Source organism: Panthera pardus, unplaced genomic scaffold (assembly GCF_024362965.1).
Source record: "Panthera pardus isolate Hobbes unplaced genomic scaffold, ASM2436296v1 HiC_scaffold_20, whole genome shotgun sequence".
Taxonomy (NCBI): Eukaryota; Metazoa; Chordata; class Mammalia; order Carnivora; family Felidae; genus Panthera; species Panthera pardus.
This window is the reverse complement of record NW_026526766.1, coordinates 93,589,933-93,603,865: the sequence shown is the minus strand read 5'-3', so window position 1 is coordinate 93,603,865 and position 13,933 is coordinate 93,589,933. Positions and strand designations below refer to the sequence as shown.

Sequence of the window (13,933 nt, the reverse complement as noted above, 5' to 3'; positions counted from 1 at the left end):
TGGCAGGACGCCCAGGGGCCTTGTTACACTTGACCTCTTGACAACCTCAGAGGTCTAGGTCCGTCTGACTGCACGTCAGGTTTGGGGATGGCCCAGAGGGTGTGAGCTACAGGCAGGGGGAGGGAGGCACAGGGTCACAAAGAGCCCCGCCTTGCACATGCCAGCGGCTCCCCTACTTGGACAGCCCAAGAAGGGACCAGGAGCCAAGGTGGTGGGGGGCCTCCATCCTGTACCTGCTCGGCCATCCCCTGCTTCAGTCCTGAGACCAGCTTTGTAACACATGAAGACATTAGCAGCCATTCTCACCTCAGTATGAATGTGCAGCTCTGAGCCCACCAGTGTGAGAGAGAGGGTGGCAGGGCAGCTGCCTGGGGCTGGGCAGGGACAGAGATTCCAGGCTGGCAGCTCCACCCATGCAGGGCAGGTGCGCGCACTATGCACACGCACAGTCTCGCGCCCTCACAGCGCACCAGCCACAGGAGAGGGGAGCAGTTGCCCTCAGCTGCCCCCATGGAGACACGGCAGGCCTGGGACCCTGTGGGTCTGGGGGAGCAGAGTACTGACTGAGGCCTGAGCCTGGAGACGCGGTCACAGACCAGCCTAGGTAGGCCGGTCCCAAGAGCAGAAGCTGGATGGAAACGTGGATTTTTACATAAAAGCTCCTTAAGTGTTGGCAACTAACTTCCGGCCCATTTCAGAATTCTGGTCATGCCTCTTCAGCCCACCAGCCCCACATCCAAGATGGGGAGCAGCCTTTGATTCTCACAGCCCAGTCCCCCACCCACCCTTGGCCACTCAGTGCACCCAAGCAGACCACAGGGCCCAGGAATGGACACATCTCAGCCCCCACATGGCTGTGTCCCCTCCCTTCCCAGAAGCCTTCCAGCATCCCATCCCCCTCCCACTAGCCAAAACTGAATTCACGTCTCCAGGCTGTACCACCTACCTCCCCACCATCCCTCCCTGAAGAATTTCGTGAGCCTTGGCTGGCAGGTCCCCCGAGTCAGGCTTCCAAGGCTTCAAGGCCCACTCAGAATGAAACCTGAAGGAGTCACTGGCCAACCTCCCCAGTCTCTCCAGCTCAGAGGCCGGCTGCCCAGAAAGTGCTTGGCCATATCTGGGCCTGGGGCTGCTTCTCTGCTCTGGGCTCCATGGCAGCAAGTTTGCAGAGACTGAGCCAGCGTTCCCTCGGGGCTGCTGCGCTAGGTGGCATGGGAAAGGCACCCCCAAGTCGTGCAGAGCTCCTCAAGCATCTGCACATTGACTTGAGGTTCCACCCCACACGAGAATGCCTAGCTTGAGACAACCTTCAGGACACCCTAGCGCCAGAGCCTGAATCCCAGGGTCAGCTGCCCACAGCACAGCTCAGCTCCAGGAGGCTGGGAAGTCCGGATGCCCTGCCCTACCCAGGATCACCAGGCCCCTGGGGCTGGAGACGAGAGGGCTCTTCCTCAGCCCTCGGACACAAGGCGGAAGGGTTGGGGGGTCTGCGGGCCATGCCGAGGAGGGGCCTGTCTCTTTATGCTCTCCGAGCTCCAGCCCAGGAGAGTATAAAGAACCCTAAAACAGAGGAAGAAGGGGGAGGGGGAATAGGATAGAGGAGACACCAAGAGACAGCAAGCAGAGTAAGTGAGCTGGTCCTCTATAAATACCCAGCCCGGGGGCGTGTGCTATGAGGGAGGCCGGGATTCCACCCTACCCACCTCCCTCAAGTTATATAATCCACCACGGGGCTCTAGGCCTGTACCCAGGGCCCGGCAGACCCAGGAGGAGGCCACTAGCAGGAGGGAGGCACCTGGGGGCTGGGCACAGGGCACCCCCACCCCATCCGCCCCCAGCCCACTCTGGGAGTGGACTTCTCAATGACACCACAGCACCAGCAGGGCCTGCAGACCCCTGGCCAGACCTGTTCCGAGTCATCAGTCATGCCCCATGGATGCTACCTGGAAGGACTGAAACTTCATACCCCAAATAATGGCCCTGAGGACCTCCCTCTGCTGCTCCCGGGGCTACTTGTTAGAACTCAGCCCCCCACCCCTTGGTCCCAGCTAAATGCTGAGGAGGCCATGTCCAGCCTCAAGTCAGGACCAGGACAGAAAGTCCAGCAAACCCCTGACCTGACCAGACCCGGCACCAACCCAGCAAACCTCTGACCTGACCAGCCATACAGACACCCCTCCCGCCCAGCAGACCCCCAATCTGACCTGGCATAGAGACCCCCACCCCCACCCGGCAAGCCCTTAATCTGACCAGGCAAACAGACCCCCGGCAGCAAACCCCTGATCTGACCAATAGAGACCCCATCGGTGGCATCGCAGTCGTAGACAGGATGGAGGGAGACCCTATATGGAGCCTATGGCACCTACGCGGTGGCCGAACACGACTGTTCCAGTGCCCACAGCTCAGACGCACACCGGGTGCAGCCCACGTCCAAATCCAGTGTTGCTAGGCACTCGGACACGGTGGCTTTTGTCATCTCAAACTTAGACACAGGGTCACCTCATATTCGGGTATGAAATCACTTGTCAGCCACAGTGAGGCCCAGCCCCTTGGTCTCCACACTTGGACACACGGTCACTGCTCACCTCGGCCCATACCTACTGGACCCGCCTCGTCCAGGGCAGACGTCCTCTGGGCTTGGCCTCCCCAGAGCACTCTCCTGCACCATCACCCCCTCTCTCAGCCGGGCCTCCACGGCGCCAGGAGGCCGGCCTGTCTATGCCCCAGCTGGACAGGAAGCAGCAGGCCTCCTAGTGGTCAAGGGCTGAGCCAGGACCAGACTTCCTCCCAGAGCAACGCAGCCCGCTTGCCCTCTCTGCTTCCCACAGGAGGCCCAGTCTGGGGAGAGAGGCCCCTGAGCTCTAATTACATGTCCTGAAAAGAAATCCCAGTTTAATCTGAAGTAAAATGAGAAGCTGTGGTTGGAAACGTCCCCTGGAGGAGCCACCTGCCTGAGCTAGGACACGTGTCTCTGCTCGTGTCCCCCAGGACCAGGAAGGAAAGCGCCGGGCTGAGGCCATGACAGGAGCAGGGACTCTCAGGGTTGGGGGACGCTGGGCTCTGCCAGCAGGAAGACATGCCCGGGGTCTGAGGGGCCCCTGCTCGGGCCCCTGCCCTGACTGCCAGCTGGAATCAATCCCTCAGCGACCAAAGGGTGGGGCAGGGACTTCCAAGAGGGATTGTGAGGGTGGAGGCAGGGACACGGGGACAGCATCAGGAGGTCAGACACGTGGGGTCAGCTACAGGTGAGCTGGGGCGTGGCTGCCCCACTAAGGAGGTGCCAGACGGTTTCCTGTGGGCAATCTACCAGACCAGTGTTCCTTCCAGCTGCACCCCAGTCCAAGGCCCCATCATATCCACCTGGGTTACCGTCCCCTTGGTCAGCCCTGCACCGGGTCCCAGCTCTTGCACTCACAGCCCTCCAGCAGCCCCCACAGCCTGCCACATCTTCACCCTCTGCTCCCCTCCCAGGCTCACCGAGACCCACCTCCCCCCCTGCCTGCTCCCCTGCTTGCGGTGCTTCCCAGGGCCCTTCCTGACCCCCACGAAAGGACAAACGTCACCCTCAACCCACCCTGGCCGTCCGCTCCTTGCTGCGCTTCACTACCCTGCATGGCACGTGTTGTTTGTTCACTATCGCCCCCAGCAGATGGCAGCCTCCATGCTCACCACCGTGGCCTCAGCAACTAGAGCATTTGACAAATACCTTCCAAGTGAATGAGGGCATGGACGGCCAGACAGTCACTGAGTAAAGGAGGGAAGGTGAACAGAGAGGGAGGCGAAGGAAGAGGTGAGAGACTGGATGTGGCAGAGGAACCCTTCCTTCCCTCCTTCCTTCCTCCCTCCCTTCCTCCTCCCTCCCTTCCTTCCTTCCTTCCTTCCCTCCTTCCTTCTTCCCTTCCCTCCTTCCTTCCTCCCTTCCCTCCCTTCCTCTCCTTCCTCCCTCCTTCCCTTTCCTTCCTTTCTTCCTTCCTTCTCTTCCTCCCTCCCTCCCTCCCTTCCTCTCCTTCCTCCCTCCCTCCCTTTCTCCCTTCCTTCCTTTCTTCCCTCCTTCCTTCCTTCCCCCTTCCTTCCTTCCCTCCCCCTTTCCCTCCTCTTCCTTCCCTTCCTTCCCTTCCTTCCTTCCTTCCTTCCTTCCTCCTTCCCTCCCTTCCTCCCTCCCTTCCTTCCTTCATTCCTTCCTTCCTCCCTCCCTCCCTCCCTTCCTCCTCCCTCCCTTCCTTCCTTCCTTCCTCCCTCCCTTCCTCCTCCCTCCCTTCCTTCCTTCCTTCCTTCCTCCTTCCCTTCCTCCCTCCCTCCCTCCCTCCCCTCCTCCCTCCCTCCCATCCTTCCTCCCTCCCTTTCTTCCTTCCATTCATTCTCTCTCCTGACTCCCCATCTCTCTGCCCCCACCTCCCTTGCCCTCCCCATCTCATCCCCTACCCTTGTGCATCAGCCTCTAACCCTTTCCACACCACACCTCAGCTCATGTGCTTGCTTCCTAGTTCACTGGAAACACAACAGTCTGAGGGCTTCTCCACCGCCCTGCTTCCTCACCTGCCAGCCCAAGTGCACTCTCAGCCCCTCCCCCATTTCCCGCTGAGATCAACAGACAGGGACTCCCAGCATTCTGGATTCCACCTTCCCTCATCCATCCAGAACATCTCTCCAGGACACGCTGCCTACATCGTCTGCTCATCCTTGCCTCCTGGACTACCACACAGGCTGTAGTCTCTATCCTGCCCCTTCACCTCCCTCCTGCCACTGCCCCACTTCTCTGCCTTGCTTTGCTGCAAAATTCTGAAAAGAAGAGCTGCCCACAGGTGCTCACCACGAACCCCTCCTCCATTCCCTCCTCTTGCTTCTATTTAGGAAGAGCTCTTCCTTCCTGAAACACCATCCACTTTCCTCTTTGGGTTCTCCACCCACCTCACTGGCCAGTCCCAATCTACGAACTCCGGTCCCTGGGCTCAGTCATGGGCAGCTTCCCCAGGGATCCTGACTATTCTTGGACTCTGAAGACCATCGATACACCTGTGTCCTGCACTGACACCCCCAGCCACCGCCTCCCCAAATATGTAGATGGCTCACCCCTCATGCCCTTCCAAACTCACCGTCCCACTGAGGGCCTCTCTACGCATCCTACATGGAGCAGGAGCCTCCCAGCCCACACTCCGCACTCCTAACTCCCTTCCGGTGCGGGAAATTGAAGCATGGCCTTTCCATTTACGGAGTGACCTTCATGGCATACCTCCCCCCAGGCACTGTGATGTAGCCATGAAGAACACAGGTCAAGACCTGCCCTTGCCAAGCATATATCGAGGGGCAGGAGTGGCGGAGGGCACACTAAACATCACACGTAATGAAGTGTGAATGTTCTAAGAAATCTATGTACACCAAGAAGAAACAGAGGAGGGCTGGGGATACGGTGTCCCCCAGCATGTTGGCCACAGGGCAGGGGATCAGCAGTCTTGTTCACTCCTGTGTCCTCAGCACCTGGCAGAGGCTCAGCAAATTTTCAATAAATGAGCAATTAACCAATGATGATTAGCAGAGAAAGTGTCAGAAGATGGCAGCTCAAGTGGCAGAGGCACGGACGAGGGGCATACGGGGGGCCTGTGGGCAGGACAGCCCCTCAGCACATCCCCGTGGAGCTAGGACTAGGTGCTATGCTCCCTAATGCCAGGGGTAGACCTAGGCTTGGGGATAAGGGGCTTCCCTGAGGCATGGGTGGGGACCCCATTCCACTCAAGTCTCCTCCCATGACCTGCACACCAGCCTCAGAAGCAGAAGGGACCCCAGCAGGCCTCTAGGGACAAGTCGGGCTTCACCAAGCAACGCGGCCTCCCCAGCCAGAGCCCTTCCCCTCCCCACCAGGGGCCTCCAGCCCTCTGAGCCCCAATTAAGTAAACCCTAATTAAAAACAACAAAGTAATGAGAAGTAATGCCCCTCCCATGGCTATCCACAGGGACCTCAGCTCAGGAGGGGCTGGGTTAGAGCACCTCCCTGGCTTCCCCACTGGTTAGCACTCACACCGAAATGACCTGGGACCTCCTTCTACCACATACCCACATGCACACACACCCAGGCTCATAAGCCCCCGTGAGCCACAAGCAGGAGCACCTGAGCGGGTTCCCTGCATGACTCTGGGCCCACACGTGAGCCCCTAGGGGACACAGGTCACCGTCCCCACCTGAGACACCTCTGGCAATGATGTGCAGAGAGAGGGAGCCTGGAAACTACTAGTGCCAACTCCTGGCCCTCCTCCTACAGACGCAGAGAGCAGAGACTCTGAGACCCAGAACAAGGCCAAAAACCGAAAGAGAATAAGGAAGAAGGAGAGAGAAAAAGCGAAAAGACACAGAGAAACAAAGGCATCAAGAGTGAAAGAAATAGTGACAGAGAAGACAAAGAAGTCAGAAAAGGCCAGAAATGCAGAGACGAGGACCACGAAAGTAAGGGAAGGAAGAAAAGAGAGACAGAGACACAGAGAAACCAGGGTTGGGGGGTGGGGTGTGAGATGGAGGAGAGAAGTACACGGGAAAGATGAGAGAGTGAAAGAGAGAGAGAGAGAGATGAAGAAACAGAAACAGAAAGAAGAGATGGACAAAGTAGGGGTCTCCAAGGCCAGGGCCAGGGGCCAGAATTAAGGTCTCAGGACCCTTGCGACCCTCTCACTGGGGCTCTCAGGAAGGTGAGTCCACCCTCCTCTGTCTTGTGACCTCCCCTTGAGAAGTCTCTCCCAGCCCTCACTGAGCGAATGGCTCCCTGGACCTGGAACCAGGACGAGCTTATCAGAAGACCGCAGGTCCTGCCAAGGACTAGATGGGGGTTCCTCTGCCTCCCTGCCTTGTTCCTAGAAACCCAGACACTCAGCACCATGGACAGCAGACTGGGAGGCAGGGTCCTGCCACCCAGCGGGCTCCCAGCAGGCCGAGCACAGAGCACTGCCACTTCAGTAACCCATTAATTCAGCAGACACTCTCTGACCTCTCCTGGGGGCCCGCCCCAAGCTAGGCTCTGGGGACACCCTGAAAAATAAGACACCGTTCTTGTCTTCAGGGGCTCACGTCTAGAGGGAGGGAGCGATGTAAACAGCCAGTGATGCTCCCGGACACCCTGCCCAGTGCCCCGTGGACCACGGGGAGCGCCCCACCCTCTGAGGGCCACGCTCACCACCAGCACCCCCACCAGCATCATCAGTGGGACCGGGAGTCTTGCTTGGTTGCCCAGAGGCTATTTAGCCAAGTTCATGTCTTCTCACACACAGGGAGCCCGTGGAGGCTTGAGCCCCAGATCTGAGCCTTCCGTGGTCACCTCCTCCCTCCTCTGCCTTCAGCCTAAACCACCTCTGCACAGGTGGTCACCTTCACCAAGGCAGGTTAGGGGTCGCTGGGCAGGGTGGAGGCCTTGGCCACAATCACCCTTCCTTGGGAAGGAGTGTTCTGGGCAACAGTGGGGCCTCCCTCCTCCTCTCTGATTGGGGCTCTGAGCCTCTCTGGGACCACAAGGCCCCAGGGAAGAAGAGACTGCAGTCCCTGGCCTGGGGTGGGGCCTCTGGGGCCTGGGCTATGCAAACAGGTCCTGTGGAGCAAACTCCCTAAGCACTCACCCACCCCACTCCCAGAGCAGCCTAGCTCCAGCCTTCAGCCCACTGGCCAGAGAAGCAGGGCAAGGGCCCTACTGTCAGGCAGTCAGAAAGACCGAAAGACCTAGCCTCCAAAGGTGAGGGGCTCAGTGACGACGAGCAGGGTGCTCTGCCTGCACACCCACCCCAGCCCACCCCCAAATCAACTTCGAATCACAAATTGTCAATTACCAGGGTCCATTTGAGGAGGACAGTGGTGGGCAGGACACACTGATTAAGCACCTTCCTGGAGCCAGAAACCGTGGAAACACACAACGTTCACGCACTCGTCCAAGCACAGCGCCAGAGCTCTGAGAACACCCTTCCAGGCAGCTCTTCAGTCAGGAAACTGCCCAGAGCCCTCCCTCTGCCCTGGGAAGCCCCTCCCCCATGGGGACCCAGCCACAGAGCCAGTGGCCCCACGCCTGTGGTCTGTAAGAGCGCTCCACCTGAGGACAGAACGCTGCACGTAGGTCCTTCAGCAAAGACGGCCACTCACGGGTAACAGCCCCGTCCCACACAATCAGGCATTTCCTCACACGGCCACCAGCACTCACAACAGCTTGGTGTGGACACTGCTGGCTCAGCCCTAGCTCCAAGTAAGGGGACACCCCAGGTCCTGGCCACCTACCCTGTGAGAACCACCACAAAGTCCATGACGTTCCAGCCGTTCCGCAAGTAGGAGCCCTTGTGGAAGACGAAGCCCAGAGCTATGATCTTGATCCCCCGCCTCAAAGCAGAAGATGCCAATGAAGTAGGGCTCTGTGTCATCCTGCAAAGAGGCAGAGAAAGGGTTGCCACCACCCCCAAGTTGGGCAGGTCGAGGCAGCAGGCAGGGACACTGTCCCAGCTCTGACCCCACCCCCCCCTCCACTCAGCCTCACCACCTACAGATTTCACAGGAAACGTGGCCCTGCTCCCATAGTCAGTGGCACCCCAGCCACAACAGGGCGGTGGCGGGGGGGGGGGGGGTGTCCTGGGGTCTCTCACGCCTCGAAGCCCTGCAGCAGGAGAAGCAATGTTGACAGCACTTGTGGGCCTTTTCTGCAATCCATCCCACACCCCACGCACTAAAGGTATTATCATCCTGACTCTAAAGGAAACGGGCCCAGACATGACAGCTTGCTGGAGACTCACAGCTTGTTGGAAACCAAGCCATATTCAAACCCAGAGGTGATCGGTGTGATCCTGGGCTCCAATCACTGCAGAAGTTGCCTGGATAATGCCCCAATGCCTGGGGTGCAGCCCGGGACCCACTTATTCATTCAACACACATCTTCTGGATAATAATCATAACACACAAATGCAAATCTTGGTGGGGACAAATACAGCCCAGACCCCAGGGAGCCTCTGGAGAGTAAGGCAGACAGCAGGGCAGCGAGGACAGGAATTCCAGGTGGAGGGAACAGTGTGAGCAAAAGAATGTTGTCACCGCATCTTATCACTCAGCCACGAGCATCAACTGGGGCCAGGTCTGTCTGGTGCCGAGCAAGGCGGGAAGCAAGCTGTACAGGGCTCGGGGAGGAGGACGTCACATGGAGACATGCACAGATGGTGTGGTAAGTGACCAGGGGCATCGCTCACTTGGGGACGGTGGCATAGAGAGCCTTGGTGCAGGTGAGCCCCAGGGAACTGGACCACGGGGGTGCACTGGGAAGGTCAGCATGGGAAACGGCCTGAGTGCAGACCAAGGACACCTGTATGCCAGGGCTGCTGTTATAAAAAAGCAGATGAAGGAGTGGTGGGAAGGGCCTGCCCTTAGGGAGCCAGAGGAGGAACTGCCCTACAGAAAGCGGCTCTGCCCTGCCAGAAGGGGGCCAGGGTTGCAGGGCCTGGGGACTGGCCACTTTGGGGCTGCAGGGGAGGAGAGCGCCAGACTGGCTCCCTGTGGCTGCTGTCAGTTCCCACTGAGGGTCAGCAGCCCGTGTCTCCCCCCGCCACACACAGGAAGCCTGGTCCTCAAGAGTCCTCCCCATATGACCAGGAATACCCTCAGCCGGGGCCTCTCCGGCTGTGCCTGGCAGGAGCTACCTCCCCCAGAGGCCCCGTCAGCCCTGTGCCCATCACCACCCAGCTCTCCCATCTTGGTACCCAGATGCTGACTCATGACCGAAATCATCCACTGAAAGCTTTAGGTCTACTTTAGTCAGAGGGTCCTCTCTCCCCCAAACGAAGGGGCTGTTGACCATCAGCCCCAGGGAAGACACTGGCTCCAACAAACACGTCTTCACAGAGAGCTTCCAGGCAGACGAAAGAGCAGGCCCGAGCTGGGAGATGGGACAGGGCCCACGACAGATCCTTCTCTTCAGGGCGAGCTCGGAAGGGGTGAGGTGGGACTGCAAGCTAGCGGTTCTGGCCAAAGGCCGCTCAGGAGGTTGACGGCTGGCCGAGAAGCAGAACCCCAGAGACAGAGAGCTGTGAAGGCCCCACCCCACTCCAGGCTGGCAGACAGTGAAGAGGCTGACCCTTTGTCACCCAGCCCCCTACAGGTCCACCAGCATCAGCACAAGCCTCCAGGTCTGAACCCTGAAGCCGCCACAGCCCCTCCTCTCCAGGCCCCAATCCGTGTTCCAGCCTTCTGTCTGTCCTAACGGCCCGAAGACCTGTGTCTACACACAAGACTAGGGTCAGCAAGGGCTCCCAAGGCCTCTAGGCACATTCTATTTGTTCTCCCAATAGCCCAACCCCCCTCACCACAAAGCAAATCTTCCCTCATTTGGGAGGTAGGAGCTCAGACTTGCCTGGATGCCCGGCTGGCCCACTCAAGCCTGTCACCCAGCAGGGACAAGCGTGAGACCAACTACTGTGCACTGGTCTCCCTGCCCCCTGCCCCCCACCATCTCCTGGCCTGCCTCCCTCTGGCCCTACCCCTGCCAGACTTCCCTGGAGATATGGCCACGCCCTGTGGCCTGGCAGAGGCTCTCTGCTCTCACTTTCACCCTCTGCTCTAGCCCCCTGAACACACACTCAGCACAAGCACACACAACACCAGCGTGCACAAGGGGGCCACAGGAGGCAAGTGACCCTGTCTGGTTCCTGGTGGGGCAAGACTCCCCCACAGGGACCACACCCACTCTTGCCTGGCGGCATGACTGTGCTGTCCTTCACACCCCTCCTCTCTCACAACCAAAACCCCCCGGCCTTCTGAGCACCTCCAGAAATGACTACTCCAGAAAACCTCCCACCCACTGGCTCTCCACTTCCTTGCCTTCTTTTGGTGCCTTGCAACACTGTGAGCACCCCCAGGTCAGCCTTACTCCGTCTCCCCTTCCCCACCCCTGGGCCTGTGATGGTGGGCAGTGAGGGTTCAGGGCCCACACTAAGCACTGAACAGGCCCTGTATCACCTCCTGTCTATCTCCACTGACGTCATAGAAAGAAGCCACAGAGACGATCAATCACTTGCCAGGCTACAAAGAAAGAGGGATTCTCCTCTTGATGCCCAGTAACCCCAGGAGAGACTGCTGGGGCAGCTCTTCAGCCAGACCCCAGGTTCCCTCTCCAGACCCCTGTACCTGCTCTTTCCTTCTCTCTGTTCTGAGGCTCAGTCTCTCAGGCCTGGGAGCCCACACCAAGCCCAGGCAAAGGGATCAGGGCAGCAGGAAAGACTAGGGGCTAGGGGACAAGCCACACCTTTGAAATGGGACTCACTGCTCCAAATATCACCCTTCCTCTGCCCCAGCCCCTCCAGAGACCCTGCCCTGGCATCCTGACTCTCATGTGCTCCAACAGGGGACACCACAGGGACCTGTGCGGCTCTTGGCAGGAGTGGGTGAAAACAATTTAGGATGTTTGGGAAGAAAGCCTGGGAAGGAGGGCTTCCCCTGGGTAGGGGTGGCCCCATGGAGAAGGTATTCCAAGCAGAACCAGGAAAGACAACTCTGAGGGAGAGGAGGACAGCCCCTAGACCCAGGACCGTACCACAGGGCCTACCACAGCCTACCCATCGTGAGGGTGCTCATAGAGCCTGACATTCCTGACCCTGGACCACTATGAATGCCACTCCCCTACCCCAGGTTACACTAAGTTTCTTAGATCAAGGCTTAAGGTTGTAGAACTGGACAACCCTTTTAGGGTGTGGGGTGGCTAGTGGCACAGGGCAAAGTAGCTGTTAGCTAACGTGGCCTCTCTCAGGCCTTCCTTCCCACCATGGGCTGAGCCGGATACCCCAGTCCCCCAGACCCTGAGGGAGGTGTTAGCTGCCTGGGTTCTCACCTTTTCCTCCACAAAAAGGAGAGGAGAGCTGCCCAGATGTCCCTGTCCAAGGAAGCTAAGCTCATCCACAGATCCTAAAGGGTCCTGGAATCGGATGAGCCACCGCCACCCGCAGCCCTGCCCTCGGCCCCGCCGCACTCACCAGCCGCTCAGACATGGGTGTCTTGTCCCCGTCAGGCAGGTGCTGCTCCAGTGCCAGCACAATACAGTTGGCGATGATGGTGGCCAGGATCATGTATTCAAATGGAGTGCGTGGGTTAAGGACTGGCCAGGAGGTGCCAAGGGGGAGGGGAGGCGGGGAAGCCGAGGCCCACAGCGCGCAGCAGTGCAGCAACCACAGCGAGGCCACCTCCAGAGGGCCTGAGAATGACCGGTCAGAAGCCCACCCTTCCCTCTCTGCCCTCATCCTCGGCGGGATGGGGGGGTTGGGGATGGGGGTGGGGGGGCGGGGGGGCCGCCTGGAGGCGGAGCCTCTGCAGTCTCTCGGCAGCCAGCCCCTCGGCACGTCCAGACGGCCGTCAGCACCGCGGACAGCGCCCCAGCCCCGCTCCGCCGGGCGTCCTCGACCCGAGGGGAGGGGACTGCGCGCCCCTAGCGCGAGGCTGAGGAAGGATCCTGCGCAGGCGCACACTCTCACCTACAGATACACGTAGCCACATGTGCCTACACAGGCACTCGAATATACATGTACCGAGTCCCGAACGCACGCACGCGCAACACCGGGTTCATGCTATGCTATGCCCGCACACACACGCAAGCACCTGCAGCCAGGCACGCGCCCGGGCTCGCGTCCACACGGGTGCTCACACCTACACAGACACGGATTCGCCCTCGTGTGCCCTCCAGGCTGGCCGCGCGCTCTGCACCCAGACCAAGGGAGCGAAGGGACGAGTCCAGGGACAGGGGGCTCCGCCCAGCGTCCGTCCCGCTCCCGCGGCCGCCACCACCACGACCACACGCGCGCGCGCGCGCGCGCGTACATCCTCAAACACACACGCACACGCGGCGCGCGAAGGCCCCCGGAGCCCCGCCCCGCCCCCTCCTCGCCGAGAGACGCGTCCCCATCCGCCTCTCCCCAGGTCGCACCCTCCTCCCGACCCCGGGAAAGATGGCCACTGGGCGCCGCACGCGACCCGCCCCAGCCCCGGCCCCCCCCGCCCGGGCCGCCCCCTCCCCGACGCGCCGGAGCGCGGACACCGGACGCCGCGCCCGGCCCGTCCCCGCGACCTCGGACGGTCCCCCGGCCCCTGAGCGGCCCGGCCCCCCCGGCAGGATATGGCCACTCGGTGATGCGCTTGGCGTATTTGCGGACGACGTTGTCCTCGCTGAAGACGAAGAGCGAGCGGTTGACGGTGAAGCAGTTCTGCTTGACCGGGATGGGGTTGTAGAGCGCCATAGTCCGCGCGCGCTGCGCGATCGACTGCTTGTAGAGGACCCGCTGGCCCGGCTGCAGCCCCCCGGGGCCCGGGCCGCCCGCCCCGCCGGCCCCGCCGCCCCGAGCCCGCTCCCCACCGGCGCCCCCATAGCGGCTGCCCAGCTCGTCCCCGAAGCGGACCATGGCTCCCAGGCGCCGCGCGCATCCCCCGGCCCGGCGGCCCCGGCAGGGAGGGCGCGGGGCGCGCCAGCCAGGCGCTCAGAGCGGAGCAGCCGCGGAGCCGCCGGACCTGCACCGGACCTCGCCCGGCCCAGCCGCCGCCGCCGCCGCCGCCGCCGCCGCCGCCGCCGCCGCCGCCGCCGCCGCCGCCGCACCCGACTCCGCCGCCCGCACCACGCCCTATAAGGGGCCGGTCACGTGGCGGCGCCCGGCCAATCCGCGCTCGCCCCGCCCGCCCGGATGCCGCCCGCCCCGCCCCCAGCTGGCCGCCCCCGCCCTGTCCCCCGCGGCCGGTCGGGGCAGCCGGCCTTCTGGGCTGCGCCTCGGCCCCCGGGTCTCCGGGACGAGCCCAGGGCGGGGGCGGGCGCGGGGATCGTGCGCCGAGTGCGCGTGCCGCCTCGCGCGGGGCCGGGCGCTGGCCAGATGCTGAAGCGAGCAGCTGGGGCCGGGGCCCGGGCGGGGCTGGGCGTCCTCGACGGACGGCCGAGCTGAGCGGCCCCAGCGCCACCCCCCCCCCC

At 61.4% G+C, this 13,933-nt stretch overlaps 1 protein-coding gene across 1 annotated transcript in view; it reads right to left on the bottom strand.

The window, feature by feature from the left end:
- The window catches only part of CACNA1B (calcium voltage-gated channel subunit alpha1 B), a 190,709-nt gene extending 177,148 nt beyond the window's left edge, over positions 1-13,561 (bottom strand). The window contains 4 exon segments of the mRNA XM_053908620.1: positions 8,239-8,333; positions 8,335-8,379; positions 11,964-12,069; positions 13,099-13,561. Of these exon segments, the coding sequence (XP_053764595.1) occupies positions 8,239-8,333; positions 8,335-8,379; positions 11,964-12,069; positions 13,099-13,379 (527 nt within the window). The 5' untranslated portion in view covers positions 13,380-13,561.
- Positions 13,562-13,933: the final 372 nt, after the last annotated feature.